The sequence below is a fragment of the Haemaphysalis longicornis genome, unplaced genomic scaffold (genome assembly GCF_048455015.1).
Source record: "Haemaphysalis longicornis isolate Haplotype H1 unplaced genomic scaffold, Haemaphysalis longicornis Haplotype H1 scaffold_9, whole genome shotgun sequence".
Taxonomy (NCBI): Eukaryota; Metazoa; Arthropoda; class Arachnida; order Ixodida; family Ixodidae; genus Haemaphysalis; species Haemaphysalis longicornis.
The window spans coordinates 50,429,812-50,444,889 of NW_027526460.1; the positions used below are offsets into that span (position 1 = coordinate 50,429,812).

The 15,078-nt window shown below is 49.8% G+C and overlaps 1 protein-coding gene across 1 annotated transcript in view; it reads right to left on the bottom strand.

Annotated features, from left to right (window-relative positions):
* LOC144152077 (uncharacterized) overlaps positions 1-15,078 on the bottom strand; it is a 55,922-nt gene that overhangs the window by 22,363 nt on the left and 18,481 nt on the right. The window contains exons 4-5 of the mRNA XM_077683286.1: positions 2,928-3,199; positions 1,528-1,824 (exon numbers count right to left, since the gene is read on the bottom strand). Coding sequence (XP_077539412.1) covers positions 1,528-1,824; positions 2,928-3,199 — 569 coding nt within the window. The remainder of the gene's footprint in view (positions 1-1,527; positions 1,825-2,927; positions 3,200-15,078) is intronic.

Genomic DNA, 15,078 nt, shown 5'->3' on the forward strand with positions numbered 1-15,078 from the left:
TGTGAACAGCTGTCCTTGCCGTTTTCCGTCTACCATTCTTCATAGCCAAGAGCAAAAATCATGTTTGCGTGTTTGGTCTTGAAGCCAAGTCATCCTATCTTAGTCATGAGCACGCAGTTGTGTTAAATGCAAGCGCGCGCGTCTAACCTGCCAAGGTCAGTAGCTGCCGCGCCGTGTCAGATGATAAGATAACGGCACTGCTCCTGCTACAAGTGAGAGGGGGGCTTCCGACGGCCTAGCAGCTATCTGCAAGTAATCAGCTCGGTGGACACGCCTTGTTGTACAGCAATACGTTGTGCGCCTGCATTTCTTCACCCCACTCCACAACGCGTTCTTCGCGTGCAGTGAAAGAACAGATAACCATTGGTATCTTTGTTATCCGAATAAACATGACGTTATTGCGCGTCACTCTTTTTTCTAAACATTGTATTATGCTGCCAGTGATGCGGAAGCATACGGGGCTTTTTTTCTGGCCTTTCCGTGGTGTGTTGCGGCAGATTTCGCCTCAACGAATTTTCGCTTCAACGAAATTTTTCGCACGTCCCGTCAATTTCGTTGTAGCGGGATTCGACTGTATTGTCAACTATTGTCAAATATTAATATCAACTTGGTGAATTTTTTCTCTTTGTTGGCAAAGCCCCCCTTCTACCCGATTTGCCGTCTGGCCCTCCACCGTATCTGCTTCCTAAAACTCGGCCCTCCACCTCGAAAGGTTGCCGACCCCTGCTTTTAACGGAAAGGCACCAAATGCAAATTACCGGACGGTGAAGCACATCGTGCAAGCTTTGCATCGCTCAGCATGCCGTTCCCCATTTGGCATCATGCTAGAAAAGGACAGCATTAACGGCTGCCAATTGGCCCCGCACCTGCATTTTCCTACATTCCATTCCAGTGCCCCAAAATCCATCCTGTTCAATGAATCCTGACAGAACTGCCAAATCAGCCACACTCCTTGACACTCCCATAACTGAAATATTTTCAGCCAGATTCACACCTTAGATAGTTGTCCTATTTTAACAGATTCGTTAAAAATGTAGTGCGAGATAGCCGAAGCCATGTTAATTGCTCTGTTGCTAGAAAACCTGCCATGTTTATAATTTAAATTCCAGGTTACAGTCATATCAAAGTTACAATGGCGGCGTGACATCGCAGGAGCAAGCGCCCAAGTGCTGTGATAAATAAATGAATAAAAGTTCAATGTTTCTTACGTTCTCTCTGTTAAAAAACCATCTTTTGTAGTTGGAATGGAGCCCGGGTGAGGCACCAAATGAGTGCCAGTTGTTTTGTACTGATTGATGATTGATTGTGGGGTCTAACCCGCTAAAGCTACACCTGGACTACAACGCACACTGCAGTGAAGGGCTCCACTTAAATTTTGACCAACTTGGGTTCTCTAACATGCGATGAAATGTCAACTGCCAGGGCTGGGATTGAACCCCCGTCTTTGGGCTCAGCAGCACAACACCTCAGCCACCGCGGCGGGTGCAGTTCTTTCAAACTGAACGAAGTCGTATTCGGTGCACTCACGTGCTCCCAGAGGACGTCGATGAAGAGGTAGAAGTGGGCGCTGTGGGCGGCATGGGGCACCAGGAGACGCAGGGCGGCCCGGGCCACCTCAGGCACAGCGTGGTGCTGCAGCCGCTGCAGCCGGCACCAGAGCACCATGAGCTCGCGGGTGCAACAGTAGGCCGACGAGAGCAGCAGGTCCCGCACCAGGAACAGGTGCACCAGGGCCTCGGCCACGTCCAGCCGCTCGGGGTCCTCCCGCTGGGACAGCAGGCCCCGCACCAGCTGCACCCCGTCGTGGCACAAGTAGGACGACGTCTGCGTGAAACAGATGGGGCCGCTCGTCACCCACACCGCCCAGGCCAAAAGACTCTCGAGGAGCCACTCTGCGGGCATACACTACCGAGACAGAGTTACTCAATATGCAACAGCTGAAAAAATGGAGGTAAACAGGAAAGCACGGGGTGAGCTGACTAGCCTGCCATCTGTCAGCAGAAAATGCTAGAACTCGAGTGCTTGCGGGTGCCGCCGTAAGTCAGAAAAGAAAAACCGTGGAACCATGAGTAAACATTACCTAATTTAAAAACAAGCCTTTATTTTATTAAGTTTCGTCATTACGTGAAAGTTCCGCAAAGTTCAGTTTTTCTTTGATTGATTGAGGGGTTTAACACGCCGACGCAACGCAGGCGATGAGGCGCGCCGTAGTGGAGGGCTCCGGATTAATTTTGACCACCTGGGGATCTTTATCGTGCGCCGAAATCTCGTACACACGGGCGTTTTTGCTTTTCGCCTCCATCAGAAAAGCGGCCGCCGAAGTTCAGTTTTTCTCCCCTAGGTGCTGCCCTAATACCCTTGAACTAGAGTTCCTGTATATAGCTCCTGCAGGGAGCTAAGAGTTGCGCGACCGACCGCCATCTTTGTTATCCGGATTGCTGCGGGAAAGTCGCCCGTCGCGAGTACAGGACCCTCGCCGCCACGCTTCCGACGGCAGCCGACGCGCGGTGGGGGCACTTCGGTCGGCGGCGCCTTACGGCGGCTACGCTGGATTCCTGCGATGTCGCTCACGCTTCTGCTGCTGCTGTTCCTGGGCGGGGCGTGGTGCCGCCCGCGTTGGCGGTTGCGGCGCAGCCGTAGTGGGGGCTTCTCTGTGCAGCATGGATAACCGGAGTGTCGCAATCACGGCGGCGCGTGGAAAAAGGTCGCGCAACTCTTAGCTCCCTGCGGGAGCTATATACAGGAACTCTACCTTGAACGAAGCAAACGTGTCCGCAACTCTGGTGTATTATTGAAGGACTCTGGGCCAAAATGCATGGAAGACTTTCAAGGAGTTAGTTATGCAGTGGGCATGTACGGTTATAAGGGTTTTATTTTAGGCAACAACGCGCACACAGCGCTTTTCCCCCTCCCTAGCTACTACCCACCTGGGTGCAGAGCTCCTGAATCCTGCGCTGCCGGTACAGGATGCACAGCACGTGCTCCAGAAAGGGCTGGCCATCGAGTCCCGGCCGCACGTCCTCCAGGCCCGACTGGTGCCGCCGCTGCTTCCGCTGCCGCCGCTGCCGCTCCCGCTCTTGCCGGGCCAGCTGGTCCCTGCAGATGCCTTCCACTGCCCAGTCCAGGTCCCAGAACCGCAGGCACTCCACATGCTGCAGCAGCTCGGCCGTCGACAACTCCGCATAGCTCGCCAAGATTTCTGCAGGGGAAGAAGGAGAAGACACCCAGACACTCAGTGCCACAAAGGGCCCCAGTGGCGAGTCCACTTGTAACAACATCCTACATAACAATATAAGGATGAACTATGGCACTGTCCACTTTGGAATGCGTTCTGTGGTAAAATAAACTGCTTGCCAATTCATTGAGTATTGGCATCACTCTACCACTCGCTACCTCAGAGGCTGGCAAACGCTTCACTGACACTGTTGGGCCTGGCTAATGGACGCTGTGTTGTCGAGAGAAGCTTCCCCCGGCTGAGGTAAGTTCAACGATCGGACAGGTCTTGAATGTAGAATGACATGTTGCACATGCAGATGATAGTGTGTGCAAACAAGGATGTGTAAAAAATTCATGACCAGCTTTTCCTAAATAGAACGTTTTATTTTTAAAAAAGTTATCAATGCTTTTTACTGTCACGATTACTGACTCATTTCCAAAGAAATTGCATATTTCGGAGAGCACAGTGGTATTTGTATCAACAAATTTGTACCAGCAAATTATCAGCAATTTTGTTACAAATTATCAGCAGATAATTTGTATCAGCGATTTGTATCAGCAAATTATTTACTTTGCAGCTATTTGGAGCACCTAAATGCCAGTTTTGGAGCACTTTGGAGCAACTGAACATCAACTGATAGATGTGTCCAAAGCATCTCAAAACACTAAAAATTGACCAATATCGTCCAGTAGTTGACGTGGAGCTCGCCTAGCAGTGTCAGATCAGATGGAAGGCACTTCAAGGTGCTTTTCACACATGCTATCACAAAATGAACGGCACTGCTGAAGAATAATGGTCTTGTTCTTGCTACGGGAAGACTTTTCCAAGGAGTCACCGAAAATGCTTCCCAGTTGGCAGGCTCGAACATGCATAAAAAATAGTTTTCGTAGCCCAAAATACCCAAACAACAAATCAAAAATATTTCCCACTGACACGAAGTAGCCCAATTTGGCTATTTATTGCCCAATCTGGCACCCCCAAATTCAAGCAATGGGATTTTTTTTTTTTTCACGTATTTCGAAACAGCCACTAGATGTCGCCACAAGTGTGATGCTATAAATCCCCTGAGTATGCTCCACCCAGTAGCAAAAATGCAGCAATACATAATGTCCAAGGTATTTAGAGCGGATGAAAGGCAACATGCAATACGATAATGATTATTGAAAGTCTTCGACAAACCTGCGTAGTGGAAAAACAATGCGTCTCTCGCGCCTCATTTCGAGTTGAATTGCTGAGGAAAGACGTAGCGTTTCATTTTTTTCATTTTATTAGATGCGGGTGCCTGCTATCAGTCCTCGCGCGCATTTCCACCCTAGCTTTTTTTATTACAGAGACTGGCCATTTTACACGGCTTGCTCCACTTGTGAATGTCCACTCAGCGAGCCCGGCAAGCGAAGCGGGCGCTTGCAGCCGAGCGCGTCACGCATGCCGCGAAACGGCGCTCCCGCTGGCTCTCCGAGCGGAGAGGGCCGGCAATAAACGCCACCTAAAACTACCTATCGTTTATAGCAGGAATCATTGGAAACTACGGCAAGCAGGAAACTTTTTAACCACGGTGCGCCAGTGCTGCAATGACTTGCTAGACAAAAACACTATCTGCAATACAGCGACAGCGCCAACCAAACTCGCTTCTCTGGCACACAAACTGCCCCAGTAGGGCGCGGCAAATGCGATGACGGGTGCTAGCAAGTTTGAGTGATCAAGCCGAATTCGTTATACATGTCTAGAGATCCCTGTGAAGTAGTACTTGTAGCAGGTCACACGCGATTTGCGCAACACAGATTTTGGCGCACTTTTGGCGCGCCTGCTTGCGAAATCCTGTTTTTTTTTTATCAGGATGGCGCACGATACCTCATTTAGCGCAAATTGCCGCATTTGGCGCAGGAGTGGGAGCACAGAGCATTTTCTAGAAAACTCTGATGTGCCCCCGATTACTAGCTTGAAATAACCAATTTTAACGCGTTACAGTTCAGAAGCTCGTAATGCCATCTAAAATAACCCGAGTGTATTACTGATTACGGCCGAAGAATCAACCCGAAAAAAGCCCGAATTTCGGAATGGTCTAAAAAAAAAAAAATCTCATTTCTCCCCGAAATAGCACCAGATTTTTACACCTTACCCCCAATTTAAAAAATATATATAAAACCTGAAAACGAACAACCCTAAGTACTGACGTCCATACTGAATGATAGCTAAGGTACGTGGAAACAACTTGCATATTTCATATTTCCTAAAGTAATTTTCTGGCTTGTACAATCGCCTATTTCTAGCGTGCTTATACTTTTTTGTGTGCATTTTTTCTTTGTGTATTTGACAACAAAACTCTGAATAACTGTACCTCCTGCAAGACTGCTGCTATGCACTCGAAAGGGCAAACTATAAGCTACAATTTCATGTATAACAATGCCAAATGTGTCCAGTTGCTCATGAGGGAAAAACAAATTTTGTGGAAGCACCCAGAACCAGTCATTTTTCTGCCGTCATGAAAGAGTTAAAAGTGACCCAACGAGCCATTCAGGGCTAATCAAAGTATCGTATGTTGCGGTAAATGTGCACCGCGCTGTGCGCTAGCCATGCCCCCTTTTTTTTGCGCTAAGTTTGGCGTGCACTTCTAGTATTCATGCAAATCGGTCCGAGTTGGGAACTAAAAACCTGGTTGCGGCGTTAAAAATGTTCCTTACAGCCGCAGCCTTTTTTTTTTTAAGATTGAATGAATTTTTTTAGGGAAATTAATAATACGCATGCATTCATCTATGGCGCATATTGGCTCTGCTGCAAAAAATAATGCATGCCCTGAATGTCAAGAGTTCTAAAAAATGTACATGCATTGAAGTTGGAGTTATGCAGATTATACTGCCGCGAACCATACATTGGGTTTGTTTATTTGTGTTTTGCTTTTACCGCCCGGCTGCGCCGGTCTGTGTTATCTCTGCGCCAAGGGAAGCGCGTGTTCCATTCTTTCTTTCTGTGCCGCATGTGTTATCTGTTGTGATAGGGAGAGCATTCCGATCTAACGTGAACAGCCCAGAATAATCTTCTTGGATCTACTATGTTGTCGATGCGAATCGACGTTTCGAGAACCACGCGCGCCAAAAGATAAAAAGCCTGCAGTGCGGACGCCGGGGCATTCGATTCGACGACACTCGCCTGTGCAAGTCACTTTGTTGACCGCTGCTTCGCCGCCTCTGTATTCTTTTGAGTTGTTAGGGGAGCACAAGTTCGCTCCAATAAACGTGTTTCTCATTCAACACAACTGCATCGTCCTTGTCTTCGTGACATCTGGTGGAGGTGCGGGGTACGCACCCTTCATGCCCACTACAACCTCGAAAAGCCGCCAAGCCAGTCCAACAAGAGCCAGCCCCCGCCTGCAAGATTTACCGCCCGAGTTCGGTTTGATGCCAGAAGGGCCCAAGAAAAGGAACGCTGCAACCAACACCATGGTGCAAGAAACAACGTCGCCAATCGTCCTGCAGCAGCCCCGGGAACCGCCATCGTTCCGAGGAGCCCCCGCAGAAGACCCAGAAGAATGGTTGGAGAAACTGGAGCGCGTCCGGAAATTCAACAGGTGGGACGACGCAGAAACGTTCCGGCACGTTTTCTTTTACTTGGAAGATTCGGCTCGCACTTGGTTCGAGAACCACGAGAGCTCCTTGACAAACTGGGCTCAGTTCAAAAGCGAGTTTACTAAGACCTTCACTACCGTCGTGCGGAAAGAAAGAGCCGCCCTTTTGTTGGAAACGCGCACGCAACACCCCAACGAAGGTGTCGTGATCTTCGTTGAGGAGATGAAGCAGCTATTTCGCCGCGCGGACCCCGAAATGACGGAAGAAAAGAAGTTGCGCTTCTTAATGCGCGAAGTGAAGGAGGAACTGTTTGCTGGACTTGTCCGAAATCCGCCCAAAACCGTCGCCGAATTCGTGACCGAAGCCAGCACCATTGAGAAAGCCCTCGAAATGCGTGCTAAGCAGTATGATCGCAACTTTGTTGGCGCGGCCAATGCGAACGACTTTGGCAGCACGCGGATCCCGGCCGACAGCCTACGCGAGACTATCCGCGCAATAGTGAGAGAGGAGCTGCGGAAACTTCTCCCAACGCCGCCGCAGCCCCAAGTCGCTTCCCTCACCGACGTGATTAGAGAAGAAGTGCAACAAGCGTTGGGAACTTCTACGCCATCCGAGGTACCCCGAGAGCCACAAGCTATGACATACTCCGCGGCTGTTCGTCGACCCCGCCCTGCTCCAACACGCCGTCAAGAGGCCCCGCCGTACCGCCGCCCACTGTCACCCGCCCGACCCCCGGTAGCCCGAAACCAGACGCCGAGGCGGACGTATGGCGAACTCCCGATAACCGTCCTCTGTGCTACCACTGCGGAGAGGCCGACCACATTTACCGTCGCTGCCCATACAAGAGACTCGGACTGCGTGGTTTCTCCGTCGACGCACCTCGCCCTCTCCCTGGCAAACGACCACGTGAGATCGACGAGTATCTATCTGAAACCAGCCGTGGCCCAGCGCGTTTCAACCGTTCGCCGTCGCCCTACCCCTACCAATCGCCGAACCGCCGTAGCAACGCTGACTTCGCCCGTGGAAGGTCCCCCAACCCACGCGGGGGAAACTAAAGGCGGCAACTTCTGGAGGTGAAGTTGCTCTACGGCGAAAAACTAGAAACCCTCCAACGACGCAAGGACGCGCTGAAGACAGTGATTCACGACATGCCCTCATCCCGACGACCCGACCTAACCCTGACAAGACTCCCGAACACGACGACAGCTACACGGCGCGACGCGTACCCGACCTGACCGAGACGTCCGTTGAGAAGACGACGACAACGACGATGCACAGTGCCCGACCATCAACACGTACAAGCAGAGATACGACGCCCCGACGAACCCGGAACTCGAGGACGACTGCATCTGACGTCAAGGTGTCCATCGACGGCTTTGACGTAGTCGCCCTCGTAGACACGGGAGCTGACTATTCGGTAATGAGCGGACCATTTGCGTCTAAACTGAAGAAAGTTATGACCAGATGGGACGGTCCGCACATACGCACAGCAGGAGGCCACCTCGTGACGCCAAGTGGAACGTGCACATCGCGCGTCACCATAGACGGCACAACGTACCCTGCGGCGTTCGGCGTTCTGCCTAACTGTTCCCGCGACGTGATTCTCGGAATGGACTTTTTGACGGACAACGGCGCAATAATTGATCTGCAGACCAAGTCGATAACATTTTCCTCCAATCACTCCACGACGCCGCAGCCGAACCCCGATCACCGTGCTGCTGTCAGGATCGCCGACGATCACATCACCCTGCTACCCCGCACCTCCACCAGATGTCACGAAGACAAGGACGATGCAGTTGTGTTGAATGAGAAACACGTTTATTGGAGCGAACTTGTGCTCCCCTAACAACTCAAAAGAATACAGAGGCGACGAAGCAGCGGTCAACAAAGTGACTTGCACAGGCGAGTGTCGTCGAATCGAATGCCCCGGCGTCCGCATGCAGGCTTTTTATCTTTTGGCGCGCGTGGTTCTCGAAACGTCGATTCGCATCGAGAACATAGTAGATCCAAGAAGATTATTCTGGGCTGTTCACGTTAGATCGGAATGCTCTCCCTATCACAACAGATAACACATGCGGCACAGAAAGAAAGAATGGAACACGCGCTTCCCTTGGCGCAGAGATAACACAGACTGGCGCAGCCGGGCGGTAAAAGCAAAACACAAATGGATGCTGCTTCTGACATCGACGCTATCGTAGATAGTGATCGAAGGTTGCTTCTCGACCGCGGTGTCTCCGTCGCAAGAGGCATTGCGCACTTTAAGCAACGCCAATCTCACGTTTTGGTCACTAATTTCACCGAAGAGTACCAGCATTTAAACAAGGGAGCTGCAATTGCGTTCCTCGAAGAAACGCAAGAAGCAAGTGATGTGATCGCGGTCGCCGACTTTGAACGCACACCCGTAGAAACATTCAAGCTCCCGCAGCCATTCGACGTGAATCCGGTGCTACCGCAAGAACAACGGAAAAAATTATTGGCTTTGCTGCGTCGCTATAGCGAATGTTTTTCGTCGAGCGCAAAACTACGTCAGACCCCTCTAGCGAAGCACCGAATAATAACCGAAGATGGAGCCCGACCTACCCGACAGTCACCGTACCGCGTCTCTTCACACGAACGGGAAGCCATCCGGACTCAAGTCGACGACATGCTGAGCGATGACATTATACAGCCATCGAAAAGCCCCTGGGCTGCGCCCGTCGTACTCGTAAAGAAAAAAGACGGCACATTAAGGTTTTGCGTTGACTACCGGCGACTGAACAAAATCACGAAAAAGGATGTGTACCCCCTCCCCCGAATCGACGACGCCCTCGACCACCTCTGCCACGCGAAGTACTTCTCATCGATGGACCTGAAGACCGGCTACTGGCAAATTGAAGTGGACGAGAGAGACCGAGAGAAGACTGCATTTATAACCCCAGACGGCCTATACGAGTTCAAGGTGATGCCGTTTGGGCTGTGCACAGCACCAGCGACGTTTCAAAGAGTCATGGACACTGTGCTAGCTGGCCTTAAGGGGGCACATGGGTCTTTGATCAAAAAGTTTATTTTTGCAGTTATGATGATGAAAATTTGGGGGCACATGTAGTTTCTCATTCTGATTGTAGATATAAAATTTGTTTGAGTAAAATGATTATATTCAAATTTATTTGGATTTTTATATTCAATTTTTTGATAGCCTTTGTAAAAAAACTGCTGGAGGGATGCAGCTAAACAGGGAGCCACTGAACTGTGCACAAATCAAAGAGTGCAATAAGACTAACATTTTCATTCTATCTGGTCTGTAGCAGAAGTTACGGCCATTTAAATTTTTGGCCTGGAATGCAAAACCGGTTTTTCTGGTTGCCACCTTTCAAGCCCAAACTTCAAATGGTCGTAACTTCTGCTACAGACCAGATAGAACGATAATGTTAGTCTTATTGCACTCTTTGATTTGTGCACAGTTCACTGGTTCCCTGTTTAGCTGCATCCCTCCAGCAGTTTTTTCACAAAGGCTGTCAAAAAATTGAATATAAAAATCCAAATAAATTTGAATATAATCATTTTACTGAAAAACAAATTTTATATCTACAATAAGAATGAAAAACTACATGTGCCCCCAAATTTTCATCATCATAACTGCAAAAATAAACTTTTTTGGTTTAAGACCAGTGAGCCCCCTTAAGTGGCACACCTGCCTCGTATACCTCGACGACGTAGTGGTATTCGCCCGGACATTCAACGAACACCTTGCAAGGTTGGAGTCTGTACTCGAGGCCATTCGTACGTCGGGGTTGACGCTGAAGCCTGAAAAGTGCCGTTTCGCATACGGGGAACTCAAGTTCTTGGGCCACGTCGTCAACGCCGCGGGAGTCCTACCTGACCTGGCAAAAACTTCAGCCATTGCGAACTTCCCAAGGCCGAAAGACAAGAAGGGCGTGTGGAGATTTCTCGGGCTGTGCGCATACTACCGGCGCTTCGTCGCAAACTTCGCACGCATTGCAGAGCCACTCACGCGCTTGACGAAAGATAGCACCCCTTTCAGCTGGGAAAACGACCAAGAAAAAGCATTCGGCGAGCTGCAAAAACGCCTGCAAAGCCCGCCCGTGCTCGCTCATTTCGACGGAAATGCCGAAACGGAAATGCACACGGACGCCAGTGATATAGGCTTGGGTGCCGTCCTTATCCAAAAGCAAAGCGGCTGCGAAAGGGTAATCGCCTATGCTAGCCGTGGTCTGTCGAAGGAAGAGAAAAACTATTCTGCCTCTGAGAAAGAGTGCCTGGCTATTATATGGGCGATTTCAAAATTTCGCCCATACGTGTACGGAAGGCCATTCAAGGTTGTAACAGACCACCATGCGCTGTGTTGGCTCGCCAATTTGAAGGACCCCTCTGGCCGTCTTGGGCGGTGGAGCTTGCGCCTACAGGAGTTCGACGTTACAGTCGTTTATAAATCCGGCAGGAAACACTCCGACACCGACTGCCTGTCCCGCGCCCCCGTCGACCCACCACCACAAGACTCTGATGAAGACAGCGCGTTCTTCGGGATCGTGACGGAGAGCGACCTAGCCGCCCAGCAGCGTGCCGACCCCGACTTACGCGTCATAATCGAGTACCTCGAGGGATGCAACGTTGCCGTTCCTAGGACCTTCAAACGCAGCTTACCAGCATTCAGCCTGAGAAACTCCGTCCTTGTGAAGAAGAATTTCAGCCCCGGAACAAGAGCGAATTACCTTCTCGTCATCCCCGCGGACCTTCGTGACGAAATTTTGGAAGCGTGCCACGACGACCCGTCTTCCGGACATCTGGGCACAGCCCACACTATTGGAAAAATCAAGGCGAGGTACTACTGGCCCGGCCTTACCTCTGACGTCACCCACTACGTCCGGAGCTGCCATGACTGCCAGCGACGAAAAACGCCGCCGACAAGACCCGCCGGACTTCTGCAACCGATCGCCGTCCCATCGAGACCATTTCAACAGATTGGAATGGACCTTTTAGGCCCGTTCCCTACGTCACGATCACAGAACAAGTGGATTGTCGTAGCGACAGACTACATGACGCGCTACGCAGAGACCGCCGCTCTTCCAAGGGGGACTGCACAAGAAGTGGCGAAGTTCTTTATAAGCCAAGTTGTACTGCGACATGGAGCCCCGGAAGTCCTAATCACAGACCGCGGAACGGCATTTACTGCGGAGCTGATGCAAGGAATATTGCGCTACAGCAACACGGATCACCGAAGAACGACGGCGTACCACCCCCAAACGAACGGACTAACAGAACGTCTGAACAAGACAATCGCAGATATGCTGTCAATGTACGTTGACGTTGAACATAAGACTTGGGACGAAGTGCTCCCGTATGTCACGTTTGCGTACAACACGGCTATCCAGGAGACGACACAGCTGACGCCGTTCGAGCTTGTCTACGGTAGAAGGCCGACTACGATGCTCGACGTCATGCTTCCGCACGTAGAAGACGACGACCTCAACGCCGACGTCCACGGATATCTTCGACGTGCGGAGGAGGCCCGCCAGCTCGCTCGAGTTCGTATAACGGACCAGCAGCTGGTGGATGCGGGCCGCTACAACCTCCGACGCCGAGACGCCGAGTACCAACCAGGGGATCGTGTGTGGGTTTGGACTCCCATCCGACGACGCGGACTCAGTGAGAAGCTCCTGCGACGGTATTTCGGACCCTACAAGATTCTACGACGTGTTGGCCAACTTACCTACGAAGTGATCCCCGATGGTGACTCCGGCACATCACGACGACGCACGCGGCCTGAAGTCGTCCACGTGGTTCGCTTAAAACCTTTCTACGGACGATGACGAACTTTTATTTTCATTTGTTCGGACTGTCGCTTATGTTAGCATCGGGTCGATGCACTCTTAGAGGGGGGGTAATGCCGCGAACCATACATTGGGTTTGTTTATTTGTGTTTTGCTTTTACCGCCCGGCTGCGCCGGTCTGTGTTATCTCTGCGCCAAGGGAAGCGCGTGTTCCATTCTTTCTTTCTGTGCCGCATGTGTTATCTGTTGTGATAGGGAGAGCATTCCGATCTAACGTGAACAGCCCAGAATAATCTTCTTGGATCTACTATGTTCCCGATGCGAATCGACGTTTCGAGAACCACGCGCGCCAAAAGATAAAAAGCCTGCAGTGCGGACGCCGGGGCATTCGATTCGACGACACTCGCCTGTGCAAGTCACTTTGTTGACCGCTGCTTCGCCGCCTCTGTATTCTTTTGAGTTGTTAGGGGAGCACAAGTTCGCTCCAATAAACGTGTTTCTCATTCAACACAACTGCATCGTCCTTGTCTTCGTAACAATACCAAGCTTCAAAGCAGCTCATCTGTATACTTGTCGTAGGCAATGAACACTGCACGTATGAGTACTAAGTTGCTGCTCCAGGAAAGGTTATAAAACATAAAAGAAGCTGAAAGTCTGTTTTCAAATTTATGTTAAAAAAAGAGAGTGCTTCAACTGTTACCATGGTGACAACACTGCGTAGAGAGTGTCCAGTGCAACATAGGAAACCAGCTAACCTACTTTACATTAAAAACCATCTCCCCCCCCCATTTGGTCTGCAAACTGGCCAAATACTCTTCACACGAGGAGATGGAAATGGTGCTTTCTGGGAACCAAAAGGCTGCAAAAAGCACTCCAATCTCAAGGAAAGGCTTTCCAGAAGCCTCGTGTTCAAAACGACATGAAACGCTACAACCCTGGAGACTTGATTAATGAAATCTATGTAGCAACTTCGGAAGCCGTTTTCTCAAAACAGTTTTTTGTCCCCCTACATCGCTTGTTCCAGTGATTTCATCGTGACCACTGGGTGTCTATTTTGATCAGTCTCTTCATTGCATTCCTTGATGAAACAGTTCAGGTAGTGGCATACTTGGTTTTCCAGGTTTACATTTTGTGCATTTTTTATTCGGGTAGTCATTCACAGTCTACATGCCTGTTGTACATTCACCTCTAAAAAAATAAAAAATAAAATATTTTAAGAATGTCCCAACCTCTCGTCCATTCATTTGGGAATGCAAAGCACTTTGAACAAATTTTCTATCATGCAGGGGTGAGACAGCTGAATCATATTTGGGAGCAGTTTCTGGAGCAGCGAAATCTCGATTTTGGAGCAGAAGAACCTTGATTTGGAGCAGTTAACGACATTTATTATGTTACCTTAGGAGCCTCAGGAATCACATGTTTAGCAACTCGGGGGAGGGGGGAGTGCAATTTTTAACCGGTTTTGAACGTACATAACACTGAAACAGCCTTTCAATAAAGTTTTTGTGTACCAGAGTATCATAGGTTACGAACTGCAATACGTTTTTACAAATTATTTTTAAATTCTTAGGCTCTATGCATAAATAGCGTATGGAGGGCCGCTGAAAATATCGAATAGAAAAACTAAGCAATCGTAAGGCATTTTTATTAGCAGATATTATTATTTTCGTACCGTATTTTACGGTCTATAAGTCGCACATTTGTATAAGTCGCACCCCCCTCAAAACGACAGTTTTTCCGAAAGAAAAACTTGTATTGGTCGCGCCGGTGTATAAGATGCACCGGTGTACAAAACACGCTAGTTAATCAGGTAAACTCATCGAGGATCAGTTCGTTAAAAGTGCGGCGAAAGTAGATGGTTGTGGCGGCCGCCGCCTCTGAACGCATCCCCCGGTAAGCAGTGTTAGACACGTGTATCTACCGTCGAAAGTCGGGAAAGAACTAACTTTTCAAAAATGGTTTATGAATACACAGATGGCATGTACTTACAGACGGCGTTACGACAAAGCCATCGAATCCTGCTTCCTCCCACTCGCTAACAAATAATTTATTTAGACCATAGAGCCGTGTCTCTTAATACACAGGCACCTTTTCGCGCACGGACCACGCGCGGCCGCCACATACTGGGTTTATTCCATACATTTGTTGCACCGGCGGATAAGATGCACCAACGAAAATTTCAGAAAAAAAAACTGCGACTTACACACCGGAAAATACGGTAATCCCAGACTTGGCTTTACACACAAGTGTAGAGCCATGACAAAAGTTGCTTGAAGTGAGGTGACAGTCGTCGCACCCCACCAGCCCTCCCATTTCAATTCCCAAGGTGCTTGCTTACTGCGATCGTAATTTGAGTAACGTTGGCTCCTCTTGGCATTAAATTTCCCTTCAGGTAGATGAACCATTATTACTAGCGTGCAATAAAAGCTTGTCCCGCTATCTGACACTGCTCCAACATTTTGAGGCGATGTAGACTCCGCCGCCACATCTGCACTGTTCATCGTCCCATTCCCGCCGCTCGCTGTCAAAC